General features: G+C 54.7%; 2 protein-coding genes across 2 annotated transcripts; one reads left to right on the top strand and one right to left on the bottom strand.

The window, feature by feature from the left end:
• The first annotated feature begins 26 nt into the window (after positions 1-26).
• On the top strand, positions 27-4,171 carry LOC117030553 (double C2-like domain-containing protein gamma). Its single transcript, XM_033120688.1, has 11 exons — positions 27-402; positions 587-895; positions 1,117-1,196; positions 1,274-1,345; positions 1,484-1,593; positions 1,674-1,809; positions 1,939-1,992; positions 3,176-3,330; positions 3,434-3,515; positions 3,675-3,771; positions 3,853-4,171. The coding sequence occupies exons 2-11, from the start codon at positions 643-645 to the stop codon at positions 3,981-3,983; spliced, it is 1,170 nt and encodes a 389-aa protein (XP_032976579.1). The 5' UTR covers positions 27-402; positions 587-642; the 3' UTR covers positions 3,984-4,171.
• A 339-nt stretch (positions 4,172-4,510) lies between these two features.
• On the bottom strand, positions 4,511-9,875 carry NDUFV1 (NADH:ubiquinone oxidoreductase core subunit V1). Its single transcript, XM_033121781.1, has 10 exons — positions 9,706-9,875; positions 8,525-8,607; positions 8,281-8,451; positions 7,383-7,566; positions 6,415-6,604; positions 5,810-6,022; positions 5,482-5,648; positions 5,149-5,230; positions 4,775-4,920; positions 4,511-4,671 (listed from the first exon to the last, which is right to left on the bottom strand). Exons 1-10 carry the CDS (start codon positions 9,775-9,777, stop codon positions 4,585-4,587), a joined length of 1,395 nt encoding a protein of 464 aa, XP_032977672.1. The 5' UTR covers positions 9,778-9,875; the 3' UTR covers positions 4,511-4,584.
• Between the last annotated feature and the right edge of the window lie 7,388 nt (positions 9,876-17,263).

The raw sequence follows: 17,263 nt of genomic DNA on the forward strand, positions 1-17,263 counted from the left end.
TGCTCTCTCCTCCTGCGCAGCTCCCATCTCACCTACCTCCTCCCCACACACCCCCTCATTGCCCTCACCCTGTGTGTCACCTCTGGCCCTCCAGCCTTACCCTGGAGCAGGGCCTCATGATGGTGGTAAAAATAACTCTGACAGCATGTGAATGGGGGGTTGGGGGGGAGTGGTGAGGGAGGAGCAGGGAGGCTGAGGCACCGCCCCCCTCACTAAGGGACCCTTGGGTTTGAGGCCAGGGAGGTGCTATCTCCTGAGCTCTGGGGGTGGGTTCTGAGCCCCAGCCCCTCCCCCATGGGTACCCGGAGGTCCTTGGTCACACTTGCTCTCACAGGGCATCTCAGTCAGGCGCACACGCAGCGCCAGCAGTGAACCAAACCAGGTGGAGGAGCTCTCAGAGACGTAAGTAGCCCAGCCGGCCAGACTGCCTGCGCTCTGGTCCCCCCCCAGGCTGGAGCCCCCCCCCTTCTCCCCCATCCCACCTGCTTTGACCTAGCGCTGTCCTCAGATCCTGGCTGCCACCCAGGACCCCAGCCCCAGCCCCTTCAGTGATGCCTCTTCGCCCTGTCTCTTTGGCCCCGTGCAGTCCCCTCATCTCCAGTCTGCAGGGCTTCTCTGAATCGGCCCCAGGCCGGAGCCCCCATGGCGGGCACGGCGGCAGCAGCAAGCAGCAGGCGGCCACAGCGGGTGAGCATGCAGGAGCACATGGCCATCGACGTGAGCCCAGGCCCCATCCGGCCTATCCACCTCATTTCTGACTACTTCCCGCACTTCTACCCGTTTTCTGAGCCTGCCCTGCGCACCCCAGACCTGCACCCTGCAGTGGCCCCCACCATCAGTTCTGCACCCCAGCTGCAGCCGGACCCAGAGCCAGAAGGAGACTCAGATGACAGCAGTGAGTGGAGCAGGGGACAAGGGGGACGCCCTAGGCTCAGCACAGCCAGGGTGGGGTGTGGGCATCCCAGGCATCTGATGGAGAGGGGCAAGGCAGGAGGCATGATGCCGTGTGTGTGTGTGTGTGTGTGTGTGTGTGTGTGTGTGTGGAGGGGGGCGGGGCGGGGACCGGGGGGGGGGGGATTCTGGTAGGAACTGACCCTGCCTGCCACCTGCCCTTAGCTGCCCTGGGCACCCTTGAGTTCACGCTTCTTTTCGATGCGGACAACAGTGCCCTGCACTGCACAGCTCACCGTGCCAAGGTAAGGATGGGGATGAGGACGGGGTCCCTGAGCCAAGGGCCTGAGCCACAGGCCTGCCCCACATTGTCTCTTCTCAGGGCCTCAAGCCACCAGCCTCAGGCTCCGTGGACACCTATGTCAAAGCCAATCTGCTTCCAGGGGCCAGCAAGGTGAGGCCCCTACTGCTGCCCTTGGCCACACACCCAGCTTGGAGCTCCCCATTGCTGGAATGTGCAACTGGGGATCCCATCAGGAGGGTGGGACCCTGGGAACTGAAGAGGCCCTGACCCACGCTGCCTGGCCCCCAGGCCAGCCAGCTGCGGACACGCACGGTTCGGGGTACAAGGGGACCTGTCTGGGAAGAGACACTTACCTATCACGGCTTCACCCGCCAGGACGCTGGGCGCAAGACCCTGCGGTGAGCATTGGGCCTGGGCCCCGAGGGAACGGGAAGGGGTGGGGGCTTGCCTGGCCAGTTGTGACTTTGGTGGCCACCAGGCTGTGTGTGTGTGAGGACCCATGGCTGCGGCGACGGCGGCAGGCGCCTCCCCTGGGGGAGCTGTGGGTGCCCCTGAGGAAGCTGGCACCCAACCGAGCCAGGAGCTTCGATGTGTGTCTGGAGAAGCGGAGGCTGGTGAGTGGGGCTGGCGCATGGGGTGGGGCTCCGTGGCCCAGGAAGCTGTGATGGGGGAGCTAGAGAGGGGAGGGGCAGGGAAGGGCACCTGGGCAGTGTCCAGTCAAGGTGACAGCTCTATGCTTTCAGACCAAGAGGCCCAAGAGCCTGGATACAGCCCGTGGCATGTCCCTATATGAGAAGGTGGGTAGGACAGCAGGTGAGCAGGGATATGGAAGGGACGGGCCTGGGGTGGCCCAGGCTGAAGAGCATCAGGCAGGGGCTGAGGGGGGCTTGGAGAGACGGAGGCTGTTTCATAGGATCTGAGTGCTCGGAGCCTTGGGGACAGCGACTTCCGTGCCAGAACAGCCCTCAGGGAGCAGAGACCCTTGCCACATTGAGGCAGAGGTGGGATTTGTCCATGGCCCAGGGAGCTAAGAGCAGGGGGACTGGACCGGGTGAGGCTTCCTGACTGCCAAGACGGCCCCTGGGGTAGTGTGGGTGCCACTCCTGGGGCTGGTAGCCCTAGACAGGCCCTTGTCAAGAGGCAGTGACGGTGACTGCAGGGGGCTCCACGAGAGACGAGGCCAGAACCCCTTTTGCCCAGGTGGGATGGGGCACCTGCCAGGCTGTGGCAGGGCTGGCCCAGGCCCCTCAGATGGAAAGGCCGGAGTTACTACAGCTACTGCCAAACCATGCCAGGCTAGTCCCACCAAGGTGGGGCAGGCACCCCGTACCGCCCACGTGCCGCCCCAGACCCCACACCGCAGTGCCGCGGTGCATGGGTGCTCACGGGGCACTTCCCGAGAACCGAATGCGGCACGGCGGTTGGGTTTCTCCTAACTGAATCCTATGCGAAGTGTGGGACAAGCATGTTCTTCCCAGACATCCTCCCGAGTCCTTTGGAAGCACCAGGGGCCGAATGTGGCAAAGGACATTCAGCATCTGGTCCCCAGGGTGGTGGGGGAAGAAGGTGGATTTTGTAACTGAAAAGACCAGTGTGTCCCTGGTAGAGAACAGAGCTGCGTCAGAGGCAGGGGCCTGCCCTGCAGGAGGGGGCAATGGGCACGTAGTGGGAGGCCATTTGGGAAGCTCTTAGCATGTCTGTGGCACTCAGCGACATCAGTGTCCTTCCTCTCCTCACAAAGATGCGCTGAGCTGACCTGCCTGGGCAAGCCCCTCCCCTTCTTAGGCCCTCGAGGGCACAGTTGACTCATTGAGTCCCCTTCCAGGGCACCAGGTCAGTGGCTCTTTCTAGAAATTGAATCATGAAGTCAAGTCACTGGCCGATTTCTTTGCAGCCAGTTTGAGTCCTCACATCGCGGCCACCACTGGTGGGTGGGTGGGCTCTGGGCCTCCCAGGGGCTGACCCCAGCCTACCCCGCAGGAGGTGGAGGCAGAGGTGGCCGGGGAGGAGCGCGGGCGCATCCTGCTGTCACTGTGCTACAGCTCTCAGCGGGGCGGCCTGCTGGTGGGCGTGCTGCGCTGCGCCCACCTCGCCCCCATGGATGCCAATGGCTACTCAGACCCCTTCGTCCGCCTGTGAGTGTGAACAGGGGTAGACGGGTGGGCATGGGGGTTCCTCAGAGCCCCTCTGGGGCTCACCTCTGCAGGACCACACCCAACCTGACCCCATCCTCCCCAGTTTCCTGCATCCAAATGTGGGAAAGAAATCTAAATACAAGACCAGCGTTCGGAAGAAGACCCTGAACCCCGAGTTCAATGAGGTAGGTCAGGGCTGGGCCAGGCCAGTCCTGGCTGCTCTGGGGGGGGAGGTCAGCGTCCTGCCTCAGTCAGACGGCGCAGGTCCCAGCTAAGGTGAGCCACTCACCGCCTGAGCCTGCTTCTGAGGCCGCATCCTTCCTGCCTTGGTCCCCTCCCCGCAGGAGTTCTTCTACGCCGGCCTGAGGGAGGAGCTGGCCCAGAAGACACTGCTGGTGTCTGTGTGGGACTATGACCTGGGCACGGCCAACGACTTCATTGGTGAGGGGGGGTGCAGGGGAGCTCGGCGGGGGGGCCCCAATGGGCTCCCACACAGCTCCTGAGCCCTATCCTCCAACCCAGGTGGGGTGCAGCTGAGTAGCCGAGCCAGTGGGGAGCGCCAGCGGCACTGGTGCGAGTGCCTGACCCACAGCGACTGCCGGCTGGAGCTGTGGCATGCACTGGACGGCGCACCCTTCCAGCTCAGCGCCTAGCAGGGCACCCGCCCTGACCCGGCTCACTGCTTCTCCCCCAAACTGACCCACTGGCGTCTCCACAGAGCTGCGAGGACCTGGCGCTGCCTCACCTACTGTGCCCAGCCCCTAGTCAAACTGTTTCCTCCCTTGATCTTTCAAATCTGCCCACTGCCAAACCAGGAAGCAAGAATAAACCTCTTGTCCAAACCAGACCAGACCGACCCTGTTCTTTCCCTGCCCATCGCCTCCTAGGGCAGTCTGGGCCCTGCTTTCCTTGCCCCACCCTCTAGAGGCCCAGGTCTAGAGCCCAGGCCACAGCTTTCCCCTCACCCACCAGGCCGAGTCCCTCTCCCCACCCCTGCACCGAGGGCTGGCGTTCAGGATGGTCTAGGAGACTCACTGACCCACAAGAGGCCAAGGTGTGTATTCGTGACATGACCTTGGGCTGACCTATCCCTCCCAAGCTTCCACCTCTGTCTGGGAAACGGGCCTCTCAGAGTGATGGGCTGCGGGTGGCAGGGTGAAGAGCAAAGCCACAGAGCAGCTACAACAGGAGAGTGGGCAGCACTCGCTTTATTGTCCAGTGGTCCAGACAGATGGACGCCAGCCAGGGCTGGGCTCAGGAGGCGGCTTGCCTGGCCTGGTGCTGCAGGGCAAACTGCTGCATCCGCTCCTCGAGCTCTGGCCGGAAGTGGCGGATCAGGCCCTGGGAGGGGGTGGAGGCACTGTGTGAGCTGGGGTCTAAAATCGCCCACTGCCCCGGGCTCTTGGCACCCCACCCTAGTGCCATGTAGCTGGGCAGTGAGTACCTGCACGGGCCAGGCGGCCCCGTCGCCCAAGGCACAAATGGTGTGGCCCTCGATCTGCTTGCTGATCTCCCACAGCGAGTCGATCTCAGCCGGCCGGGCATCCCCCCGCACAAAGCGGGCCATCACCTTGTTCATCCAGTCCACACCTGCAGCCACGGCAGCAAGACAGCTTGGTGGCCCCCTCTAGCCAGGATGTGGGGGATGGCACTTGAGGGGTACAGGTCACAGCGGGTGGGGACTAAGAGAAGCCACAGCAGGCCAGGAGGCAGCATTTGTTAATTCAGGGTTCAGAGCGCACCCCACCTTTGTCATATGCCCAACACAGGCCCAGGGTGAGCCAGAGAAAAAGCCCCCACCCTGCCTGGGGCGCTCACCCTCGCGGCATGGGGTGCACTGTCCACAGCTCTCGTGCTTGTAGAACTCAATGAGTCGGGCGATGGCTTTCACAATGTCTGTCTGGAGAGACAAGGGACAGTGAGCAGGCACCCAAGGCCAGCAGCGGCCTCCCCAACCCTCCCCGTACTGCCCACTCCAGGGGTACCCTCCCCCACAGCCGCCTTGCTCCCTTCTCTCCCACCTCACTGTATCTCGGGCTACAGGAACGGGGACCCGAGAATTGGCAAACATTCTGAGAGCAGCCCGGGGAGGGGTCCTAGGCAGGTTGGCACAAGGCAGGGGCCGCATGGGGAGCGTGGGCCAGCCCTTACCGAGCGGTCCATGACGATCACCGCGGCTGTGCCCAGGCCCGTCTGCGCCTGCACTAGTCCGTCGAAGTCCATCAGCACCGTCTCGCACACGGACTTGGGGATCAGTGGGGTGGACGAGCCGCCGGGGATCACAGCAAGGAGATTGTCCCAGCCGCCCGTGACTCCCCCTGAAGCCCCCGTCAGTCCCCAAAAGGACGGTCAGGGCTGGTGCCAGCACACCTGCCCAGCCCTGAGCCCAGGACCGTCAGCCCCCATGCGCACCCCAAGGCCCTTGTTCTCTTCAAGGACACCCTGCCCCCCCCCCCCCCCGTGTGGCCCCCGGCCTCACCGGCATGCTTTTCAATCAGTTCCTTCAATGGCACAGACATCTCCTCCTCCACGGTGCAAGGGTGGTTGACGTGGCCAGAAATGTTGAACAGTTTGGTGCCCGAGTTGCGCTCGCGGCCAAAGCTGGCAAACCAGGCACCCCCACGGCGGCAGATGGTGGGGGACACAGACACTGTCTCCACATTGGCCACAGTTGTGGGACAGCCAAACACTCCTGTGGGGAGATGGGATAAGAGACTGGTAGCTGCCAGGGGTGGGGACAGGTTTCCTGGCAATGGGGTCTGTGCCAGGATCCTGCTCCTGTGGCAGAGAGCACCCTCCCCACCACTTTATCATCCTCATCCCCAGTGGACCCCAAACTCCAGCAGGAGCTGCATCACCTTGTTCGCCACCCGGTCCTTCGCTCCCAGAAGCCTGGAGGGGACTGGGGTGTCTCCTGTGGGGGCTGAGGTGGGCGAACTGGTGCAGCCTCTGTTGTTGCCCCCCTACTTTCTGTGTCCGGCCCCCAGTGCAGAAGGAACTCAGAAATACTCTAAGAATGACCGGGGGACCTGAAACCAGCTCGCGGATGCCACAGACGAGACTCAGTAATGGGCTGTGTCTTACCCACATCTGCGGGGAAGGGCGGCTTCAGGCGGGGCTTGCCCTGCTTGCCCTCAATGGACTCGATGAGCGCCGTTTCCTCCCCGCAGATGTAGGCGCCAGCCCCCCGTATCACGAACACGTCAAAATCATAGCCGGAGCCACAGGCGTTCTTGCCGATCAGACCAGCCTCATAGGCCTCTCGGATGGCCACCTGTGGGACAGGGGGATGAGGGATGGTCCCCGAGAGTCCAGGAACACGGCATGTGGGGGGAAGGGGTAGAGGCCCTGTGAGTCTATCACCAAATCCAGGGCAAAAGCTCCCTTTGGGCATGAATGGAGGACACTTTGGGAGAGGGTGGGGACTTCTACAGTGTGTGTGCTATTATAACAACACTTAAAGATTCTCCAACTGTGTGTATGTTTAAAGGAAAGATTTTAGGAAATAATGAACATTTAGCAAGTAGTTTCTCTAGGTAATGATCTGTGGGAGATTCTTCTCGTGTGCATGTGATTTCCTGTTTTTATAATGAGTCAGCACTACTTCTGCAGTAGAGGAAAAGACCCTAGACGTTTATTTTAAAATATGTCATAATAACTCTTATACACAATGCAACTATATGCTAAGGCACTGTTCCAGGTGCTATTCCCGTATCCCTCAGCTTGCTGTGCAGGAACCTAACAGAAAGGCGTGACTCTGGCCCTGCACCGGTCACTATACGCGTCACCGAGTTAATTACTGAAATGACCCCTGGACCCCGCTGCAGGAAACGTGCCCTCATCCTGAGTTCCCCTAGGACTCGTGGAGCCCTGGAAGGCTTTGGAGCACAGAGGAAGAGCCCAAAGAAGAAGGCTTTGGGGGCTATGTCCCATTCACAATGCATGCAACAGTGACCACCACTCTCCCAGTTCGACCCCAGACAGCTCAGGCGCTAAAACCTAAGAACAACTATGCCAGGGAAGGAGACGTGTGAGTGCCCTCCCCGGCCCACCTGCAGATTGGAGGCCTCATTGTAGAACTCCCCACGGATGTAGATGTAGGCCGCGCGGGCGCCCATGGCTCGGCCCCCCACGAGGCAGCCTTCCACCAGCTTGTGGGGGTCGTGCCGCATGATCTCCCGGTCCTTGCACGTGCCGGGCTCCCCTTCGTCTGCGTTTACCACCAGGTACTTGGGCCTGTCGGGACCAGCAGGTCAGTTAGGCTACAGGGCCACCAGTGCTGGGCTTTCAACCCCCACTCTACCCAGGGAAGCCTCAAAGATGTCTCCTCTGACAGCCAGTTCTCTGCCCTCCCAACAGGGTCCCATAGGCTCTGCTTGCTCATCACCAATGACAGGGAGCTCACTGCCTGTTCCACCTTTGGGTGGCTATTACCACAGGAAAGGTCTTCGTTCTGCTCAGTCCAAATGTCTCTCCTTGTGCTTTCCCGGGAGCCCAAACTCTGCTCTGGTCACATAGAGCCTTCCTGAACCTCCGCCATATCTCTGGGGCCAAAAGGTAAAGTGGCTGACGTTTATCATTTGTTTTCTACGTGCTGACCAACGTGTGGGCCAAAAGCTATACGAACCTTATCTCTTTAATCCCTGCACACTATAATACCCATGTGTAAAAAAGAACACTGAGGTTCATAAAGGCCAGGGGACTGCCCACAGCTATACGATTAGAAGGTAGAGCTAAGAACTGACCAGTTAAGTCTGCCTGAGTCAAAGTCTTGTTTTGATTCTGCTACCCTTCAAGTCTCTCCTGAGGACGACCAAAGAGAACTGAGTCTCACCTACTGAAGCTCCGGTAACTTTTTCCCCCTTTATTCACTCCAAGGAACCACTGTGGGTAAGCCACGCCACCCCCAAGGTTTCTCCTGCACCCCCACCTCTGCCTGCCCACACACACCTGCCATCTGAGGGCTTATTCATGAAGCTCCACTTGAGGCCAGTGGGGAAGCCAGCGCCTCCACGGCCCCTCAAGCCTGACGTCTTCACCTCACCCAGGATCCAGTCAGGCCCCTTCAGCAGGATCTCCTTTGTCTTGTACCAGTCACCTCGACTCTGGGCACCTTTTAGCCTGAACAGAGTAGGGAAGGCAGTAAAGAGGAGGCCCTGCCCCGGGACCCACCAGGCTAAGGGCCCCATCTTACCTCCAGTCATGGCGGCCATACAGGTTGGTGAAGATCCGGTCTTCATCCTTCAGTGAGCCAAATGAGGTTTTCTTGGGTGCTGTCTGGGGACACAGAAGGTCAGGAGGCCCAGCAGAGCTCTGGGTCATGAAGGGCCAGGCCAGAAGCTACAGATTCTTGGGTTCCCCTGATTAGAGGGGGTTGGGCTGGGGAGATGGTAGGGGCCTAACTACAGAACCCTTTGTAGCATGGTAGCTACCACCACCGTTTAGTAAGCACCTCCTGTTCAACAGACGCTAGAGTAAGCATTTTACATCCAAAATCCCACTGCCAAAATCCAAAATCCTCATAACCCCGAGACAGGAATGATTTTACAGAGTAGGAAACTGAGGCTGAGAGCAAAATGAATATATGGAAGGGCATACAGCCAAAAGCAGCAGATGGAATTTGAGCTCAGGTCTGTCTGTGGCCAAAGCCCACATCTGAACCACAGCACCTCCCTGGTCCCAGTGTGATGTCGTGTCCATTTACTGGTCTGGCTGTCCTACTGGACCAAAACTTAGGTATGCCAGGGCCTTCTATTACTAACTCTATTGGAAGCAAAATGTGTTTAGTTATGGGAAAGAAATGCCTCACTAGGGCTGGGACCAAGGTGATGGAGGGAGACCCATTTGGGATAACACTGATGAGAAGAGGTGGGGTCTGGAACGCCACATAACCCAGTGGTGAGCATCCCAGCTGAGGGCTATGGGGAACTGGCTTCCAGACTTCGATCCCCTTAAAAGCCACTACAGGGAGCAGAACTCTGGACCGGGAATGGGGAGGGACACATCCCTCTCCAAAACCGTTTTGTGCATCTGTAAAATGGGACAACGATATAGTCACGCCCGACAAGTCTATGGCACGGAAGGAATAAGACTCGGCTCCTTCGCCACCTGCACAACCTCCCGCTAGGCCGCGGGACTGTTAAATAAGGGAAACCAAGGAGCCGGAGGGCTGGTGGCGGTGGTGGAGTCAGCCTCCCGTTGGGACCCGTTCCCCTCCCTTCTACACCCATCCCAGATTGGTAACCTTCCTGCAGGGCTGGGAAGATGAAGAGGGTTCTCCAGGACGCACTACAGACCCAAGAGACAGCGCGCGCAGAGGCGCGGCAGCCAGACCCGCCCGCGAACACCACTGGCTCGAGCCAGCCCGGGACTCACCGTGTCGCTGCTGAAACGCACAGACACCCGCGCAGGGAGCGACCCGCCGAGCAGCCTCCGTGCCGCCAGCATCGCGGGAACCAGCCCGGTCACCTCTCGCTGTCACCTTCACGGTTCTAAGGCAACAGGAACCGGAGCGACTGAGACGCTAGACGGCGCACAGGAAGCACGTCACGCGCCCCGCGCCCAGGCCTCCCTGCGCCTCCCCCACCTTGCCCTCGACTCCGCCCCCTCAGGGGAAGGCAGATGGACCGGAAGTGGCCTTGGCGCTGAGGCTGCTGGGAGATGTAGTCCCGCCAGTCTCGGCGTTGCCTTCCTTCCGCCACCTGGCTGGCAAGCCCTTGCTCACTGGCACAACCACTCGCCCGCTCGGCTTCTTCGCATTCGCTTCCGGTCCCTCAGCCTTTCAAACCTCAAGTAAACAAACTTCGCATGTTACCTTCTGCCGGGTTCTGGTGTTTATCACTTTCTACAGGTTCTGCATTTAGTGTGTACCTGCTGTATGCACAAGTATATGGGGGGAGGACAAATCAGGCCGGTTACAGCTGGACCCTTGTAACTATGTTGTAATTATTCTATCCCAGTCCAAGCCCTCCTAGACTGTGATTTTCCCCGCCCCAGCTCCGGAGGTATGCAGGAGTTGATGGCGGAGGTCTTCCCAGAAGAGATGTTGGGTGAGGTCAAGAGAATGGAGATGGGCAGTGAGTGGCATATCCTTTTGCTGGTGCTGTTAAGCTCTCCCAACCATCCCCTCCTCAGCCCGTGTCCGGAGAGTCCAGCCCTTGGCGCTTCTGCTCAAAATCCTGGAGTGGCTTCTACTACTTTCTCAGTGGGGTCCGGGGCTGGCATTTAGGGACTCGGCCCTTCCCATCCAGGGTCATCCGGCCCAGACCATGTCACGTCCCCTCTGCTCAGGACCCCTTTATCATGGGGTTTTAGGGCATTTGCGTGGCTGCACTCCCCCCGAGTGTGTACTCCCCTAACCTGAGGAAGTCCTCTGTCCTTTGCCTTCTTTGGAAGTCTTAGAAGCCTGATCAACTCTTGTCTTCTTCAGTCCTCCGGAACCCTTTGTCTCAGAGACTCCCCTGTTCTGAGATAAGTGTGTCTTTTTTGGTCTTCTCTTCCCAGCTCCTCTGTTCTCTTGTCCTGTAATCATCCTTTCTTACCTCTCACAAAATGTGCTATTTACAAAACTCATTTGCCTGAGTTTTCTCATATATTCCCCGAAGCAGCCCAAATGGTGTTCATTCCATTTTATGCATGAAATAAATTGAGGCCCATGGAGATTTCATCCCTTGTCCATGGGCATCCATTTAGTGCTGCTCAGGGGTGGAGCTGGACTCAAACCCAGGCCTGCCTGCCTTCCCAGAGTGCCCCACCTCCCCACCACAGCAAACCCACAGAACAATTGACACACATGTGACAGTCATTGTGGGATGTCAGTGGTGTTTCCAAAAGAGGCGCCAAAAGCATCCGCACCTTGTCTGAGGTCTCACAGGTGGGTAGGGCAGTACCGGGCCCAGGGCCCAGCAGTTCTGGCTCCCAGCCCCAGCCCTCTCTCCTTGGTGGGGAAAGAGATTGCCCGGACACAGCTGCGGGTTACACAGCTAATCCCGGGCTCAGACCTGAGTCCATGGATCCCTGCCTTTGGGGCAGGAGAAGGAGGGCAGTGGAGCCAGAGGATGGGTTCCTTCCTCATCCTCTCTAACTGGGTCAAGGGAGCACAAGGCAGGGAGGAGAAGGCAACCTGAGGATGCTGTGGACAGGAGATGGCTGGGCCTGGGGTGGTGGGAAATGGAGAGTGAGGGGCAGGATGTCCTGAACATCCAGTGCCAGGCTCGGTGCCAAGCACTTGCCATGTGTTATCTGCTTAATCCTCCTGCCACCTGGGGCATAGGAATGATGATGAGCCTGTTTTCATAAGAGGATAGATTGTATCATTGACACTGAGTGGCCTACCCAGGACAGCACAGCTGCCAGAACGCGGCATGAGCTCTCCTGACACTCCATTAGCACCCACCTACAGCACCTGCTTGCCAGGCTCCACTGGGTGTCACCTTCCTTCTCTGCCGTGTCCCAGGCCCTGATTCTCAGCTGTCCCTCTGTGCCTGTCCCATCCTATGTTGTATCTGCCTCCAGGCCAGGAGTGGGGAGGTGTCAAGATCCCTTGTCCCCAGATCCACTGCATCCTGCCGACTCTGCCTTCTGAACTCCCTGAGCCTGTGCCTTCAGGCCTGTCCCTTGGTGATGGCCCCTCAGCTTTCATCTGGAATTTTGCAAAGTCTCCTTGAGGTTGCCCAGCCTCTCATCTTGACCCTCCCCCCACCCCCAATTTCTTCTTTGCACCCTGGAACTGTTTGAAACCTCAGATCCATATTGTCCCTCCCCTGCCTAAGATGCTTCATGGTTCCCCAGTGTCCTCAGGACAAAGCACTAGCCCCTTGACCTGGCATGCAAGGTCAGCTCCAGTTCAGATGGCTCTGCCCACACAAGCGAGGTTGGAACCAGAGGAGCCATCTTCCTCCCCCTCCCTCTCTTCCTCCTGAGGAGCCCTCGGATGTCACCTCCCCAGAAAGCTTTCCTCCACCACTCCATACAACTGTCTTGAGCAACTGTTGCCACAGGTCCAGTGTGACTACCACGTGATCGGATCTTCTCTTCTCTGACACCCAGCACAGAGCTTCTCAAGGGAGGTGCTTATGCAATATAATCTAATTTCATATTTGGACGATGAAAAATATCTATGTTTTTCCTTTGTTGGCAATTTAAGAAATTCAGAAAAGCAAAAAGAAAGTAGTAACATGTTTTCACCACACTGATTTAAACCCCCATTATCGTTTTTCCTTATTTGTTTCCACTCTATTTTCTAGGGGATTTAAAAAACATTTCACAGTAGCATATGAATGATCCTTAAAAATTTAGACCTTAGCAGGAAAAAACTGAAGTCTCTCTGCCCCAGAGCCAAATGCTGTTGAATTCGATATTGTTATCTAATCCTTTTTAAAAATACCTGTCTTGTATATATGCTTACCCACAGGAAAAGATAAGTGTTTGGTGCTTTTGATTTGTAGTAATAGTGTCTTGCTATAACACGATTCTTCACCTTGCTTTTTTCCTTCAGCACTATGTTTTTGAGATTAGTCCATGTTGATACAAATAGATTTAGAAACATGATTATCTGTAGGTGGCAACAGAGCTTCAAGGTTAAGGGTCTGGATTCAAAATCCTGCTCCCACACCTACTACCTATAGGACTTTATGACCTGTGCCTCAGTTTCCTCTTGTGGAAAATGGGGATAACATACACCCTAAAGGAGCATCTGTTAGGGTTGAAAACAGTAAGTGAGCAGTGCCTGACACACAGCAAATGCCCAAAGAATGTTGGACTGAATGCGCTGAATTGTTGATTAACTTGGAGAAGACCCACTGTGGGGACAGAGTCAGGAGCGCAGTTTCCAGGCTCTTGGCCTCACGTGGAAAGGTGCTCCCTCGGGTAGTAAATGGCCATCAACTGTGATTGGATGGCCATCTCTGCTGTGCCTAGCTGGCCGTCAGCTGTAGCCAGTGAGCCACTGGCCACTAATATAACTGCCGCGGCTACACTAGCAGCAAATGGGGGCTAGCAAGAAGATGGTGGCTGGCAAGCGCGGACTGCAGTTAGCACGGCGGATTACAGCTAGCCAGTGAGGTTGGTTGGCAGAGAAGTGGACGGCAGGTTGAGGATTGTGTGGTTCCTGCTTCCTGTGTCTCCAGCCCAGCCACCAGCAAGAATATAGTGGTATGACTCCCTATCTACGGCTCCGTGGGTGTTCCTTTTTGTCCTCACCATGTTCTGCGGGACCAGAGACTCCGCATGACACCCTGCGTCACACCCACATCTTTCCAGTATTCAGCTTTCCCACCCACGAATGTGATGTCACTCCTCATTTTTTCAGATCTTTTAGGTCCTTCACCAAACATTTAGAATGTTTCCTATAAAAAATTCTGCCCCTTTTTTTAATATAAGAATTTTATGTGATGTTTGTGTTTCTATGTTTTTATGCTCTCTATTCTGATAACATATTCTAATTGACTATTGATTGTAAATAGAAAGCTATTCATTTGCCTCTATTGATTTTGTATCTGGATCCCTTAATGGACTCCCCTGTTATAAAAGTGTGTCCATTGAAGCTTTTCTATTTTCTATGCTGATGATCATATTATTGAGAAGTCATGAGAGTCGAGTCTCTTTCTTTCTAACGTCAGGTGTCTAGTTTCTTTTTCTTATCGTATTGCACTAAGAGCTTTGGAATAAGGTTAAGTAGTGGTGACAGTAGGGAGCTTCCTATGGGGTATGATTTAATGGAATTGTGTAAACGCTTAGTATGAAAGCCCACAATTCCACTGTTAGAACTTTTGTTTCTCCTTTTCATTTCATATGCCTTCAGATTTCCGCAGGCTGTTTTTCACTGGCCCCTCAGAAATGGAATTCCGGCAAATGGGTGTCTATGTCCCCCTCTAATTAGCAGTAGCTGCTTGTGAAAATAAACACAGAGTAACTTCAGGAAAGAACCTTTGAAATGGGTGCAAAAGGAGACGGAATTCTAAACAATAACGCCTTAGAAACTTTTTAGATAAAACTAGAGACTGGGGACATTTACAAGAGTATCTATCTTAGTCTTCTCCAACATCCTTTCTTGCCTTGTTCTACCACAGAACGTCTTCTTTTCCCATCAGTCAGCGGTATCTTTCATGGCATCTGCCGCATCCCTGGAGACTGTACCATTAGCCTCCATGTACCGTAGTGCAATGCAGGGTCTCTGGTCCCGCTCTCGGCGGGTGGACACAGAGTACGGTGAGGCCAAAAAGGAGCCCCAATGTGAGCCATGGATAGGGGGTTCATACCACTATATTCTGGCGGCTGGTCGAAACACAAAAGCAAACATCCACCAGTACCCCAATGAGGGGTCTTCCTGCACCCCAGTCTCACTGGCGGCCAGGCAAGACACAGGAAGTAGGATGAACATAATCCCAATCCACAATCCACTTGCTAACCGCACTTGCTAACTGCAATCGGTGCTTGCTAGCGTCGCCACGGCAGTTATAGTAGTGGCTAATGGCTAACCGGTAACAGCTGATGGCCATCTACTATCTGAGCCAGCGCCTTTCCACGTGAGGCCGAGAGCCTGGAAACTGCTCTCTGGGACTCCGTCCCTACATGTGGGTGTCCCTGGTTCTGTTCTGGACACTAAAATTGGAACCGCCCTGCCTGATCCAGGTGTGGCTTGATTGGTTGCCCAGAGGTACTTCAGAAATGGGCCCCTTCATGTGAGGAGGCCTGAAGGTAAACTTCACTGAGGACTCTGGCCTATTTCTTATCTTAAAACAATGTATATGTGTGATGTTTATCATGGCAACCTTTGAGAATGAGGTTTGCTGAGGCTTTTGGTGGAGACCTTGATTAGATTGAGGAAACTCCCTTCCAAAGCACAGTTTTATCATGAAGGACTGCTCCATTTCATTGAATGCATTTTCTACGTCTGAGAAGATCATATTGGTTTTTTTTTCTTTCTTCTTAATAACATCCATCTTTTTTATGATCTATTGAACAAGGGGCAGTAGAGTGAGGCAGCTAAGAGAACAGAGTAAAGCCAGTTGGGACTAAATCTTGGGCTCTACCACTTACCAGCTATGTGGCAGCTAAAGGGCAAGTTCCATGACCATTCTGTGCCTCCAGGCATCATTGCCACATTTTAATCTCCGTAAGGGCCCGGCACACAGTGCTAGGTAAGTGTTTGCTGTTCTCATTTTTTGTTATTCCAGGGACAGACCTTTTGGTCATTCGTTCATTGTACTGCTGGATTGATTTTTACATCAGTGCTCCTAAGTAGGGTAGCCTTGTCAAGTACGGTGGCATGCGGGGTCTCTGGTCCCGCTCCCCACATAAGAACACAGGATATGGTGAGGCCAAAAAGGAACACCCATGGAGCCATAGATAGGGGAGTCATATCACTATATTCTCACTGGCAGCTGAGTTGGAGATACAGGAAGCAGAAGCCACACTATCCACAACCTGCTGTCCACTTCTCTCTGCCAACCAACCTCACTTGCTAGCTGCAATCCGCCGTGCCAACTGCAATCCACACTTGCTAGCTCAGCCACCGTCTTCTTGCTAGCCCCCATTTTCTGCTAGCGTAGCCATGGCAGTTATATTAGTGGCCAATGGCTCACTGGTTACAGCTGACAACCAACTAGCCACAGCGGATGGCCATCCAATCACAGTTGATGGCCATTTACTACCCAAGTGAGCACCTTTCCACGTGAGGCCGAGAGCCTGGAAACTGCACTCCTGGCTCTGTCCCCACAAGCCTATAGTTTGCTTTTCTCCAGGGGATCTTGTCCAGTTTTGTTAAAATGAGATGGGTCACTTTTCACTTTTTCCTAGACATTGCAGTAGGGTAAAAATGGTCGTTTCTTGAAGCATGACTAGAATTCCCTGTAAGACCACCTGGAGCTGGGCCTCAGCTGTGGGGTGATCACTGTTTCCATTTTTTTAATGATTATTTGTTTATTTTCTTGAGACAATTTTGAACACCTATACTTTAAACAATGTTTTCTTGATGGATTGTTCTTTTTTCTAATGTGAAATATTTCTCTGCGTCTCTTCTGACGAACTTGCCTTGAGGTTCCAGGTTCTTTGATATTACTATTGTTACATAAGCTTTTTTTAAAATTCGTATTTGGTGTGCTTTTTTCTGTCTTTTTATTTTCAATCTTTCTCTTTTAGGAATACATCTTAAAAACAACATCCAATGAAATTTCATTTTTGTCTTATTTTACTCCAACCAGTGTCTGTCTTGTTAAAAGAGATTTTGACCCATTTACATTTATTGTATTGCCACTAGGACTTATATCTGCCATTATATTGCTTTCCATTTAGTATTCTTTTTCCTTATTTCTTTTTTCCTCTATCTTCCTGTCTTCTATTAAATTAATTGAGTTTTCTTTGTGCTTTTCCCTTCTCTCCCACTATTAGTTTGGAAGCTATACATTTTATTTTTAGTGGTTTACATTTTTAAACATCATACCTAAATTTCTTTTCCCAGCAAAAACTAATTAATATGTCTATCCTCCTGCTGAATATGAAACAAAACCAAACACAGAGTATATACTTTTCCCTTTGGACTTCCTTCCCTCCCAAATTCTGCTTTCTGAGTTGGCTCTGTTTGTGACCTGACAGGGAAGGCATTTCTGGCCCCTGCTTCAGGCTGCTGGTGGAGACCTAGCCTCAGTCACAGGGGGCCCTTAGCATTGCTCTTCAGAGCTGGGCACAGACTGGGGACCTGGCCCCAAGCCCTGCACATCCAACCTGGCTGTGTTCCTGTTTCCTGGCTAAGACACAAGGCTTCAGCTCCCACCCCAGGCTGTGGGTTTCTTCCTGTTTCTTTCCTTCAGAGAGAAGCTTATTTCAAGTCTACATAGAATTCATTTTTTTTTCCTGTGTGGCTGAGATTTCATTATTATCAGTTTCTTCTTCTCAGATTTTGATGTGTTAGAGGAGGATGAGGTGAATTTCAGAT

This window comes from Rhinolophus ferrumequinum, chromosome 11 (assembly GCF_004115265.2).
Source record: "Rhinolophus ferrumequinum isolate MPI-CBG mRhiFer1 chromosome 11, mRhiFer1_v1.p, whole genome shotgun sequence".
Lineage (NCBI taxonomy): Eukaryota > Metazoa > Chordata > Mammalia > Chiroptera > Rhinolophidae > Rhinolophus > Rhinolophus ferrumequinum.

Excerpts from the sequence above, each read along its gene's own strand:
- LOC117030553 (XM_033120688.1), top strand. The coding sequence starts at position 643 with ATGGCGGGCACGGCGGCAGCAGCAAGCAGCAGGCGGCCACAGCGGGTG. Across the intron at positions 896-1,116 it reads AGGAGACTCAGATGACAGCA|CTGCCCTGGGCACCCTTGAG; the intron begins GTGAGTGGAGCA and ends ACCTGCCCTTAG. Across the intron at positions 1,993-3,175 it reads GCATGTCCCTATATGAGAAG|GAGGTGGAGGCAGAGGTGGC; the intron begins GTGGGTAGGACA and ends CCTACCCCGCAG.
- NDUFV1 (XM_033121781.1), bottom strand. The coding sequence starts at position 9,777 with ATGCTGGCGGCACGGAGGCTGCTCGGCGGGTCGCTCCCTGCGCGGGTG. Across the intron at positions 8,452-8,524 it reads TATGGCCGCCATGACTGGAG|GCTAAAAGGTGCCCAGAGTC; the intron begins GTAAGATGGGGC and ends TACTCTGTTCAG. Across the intron at positions 5,649-5,809 it reads ACTGATTGAAAAGCATGCCG|GGGGAGTCACGGGCGGCTGG; the intron begins GTGAGGCCGGGG and ends CGGGGGCTTCAG.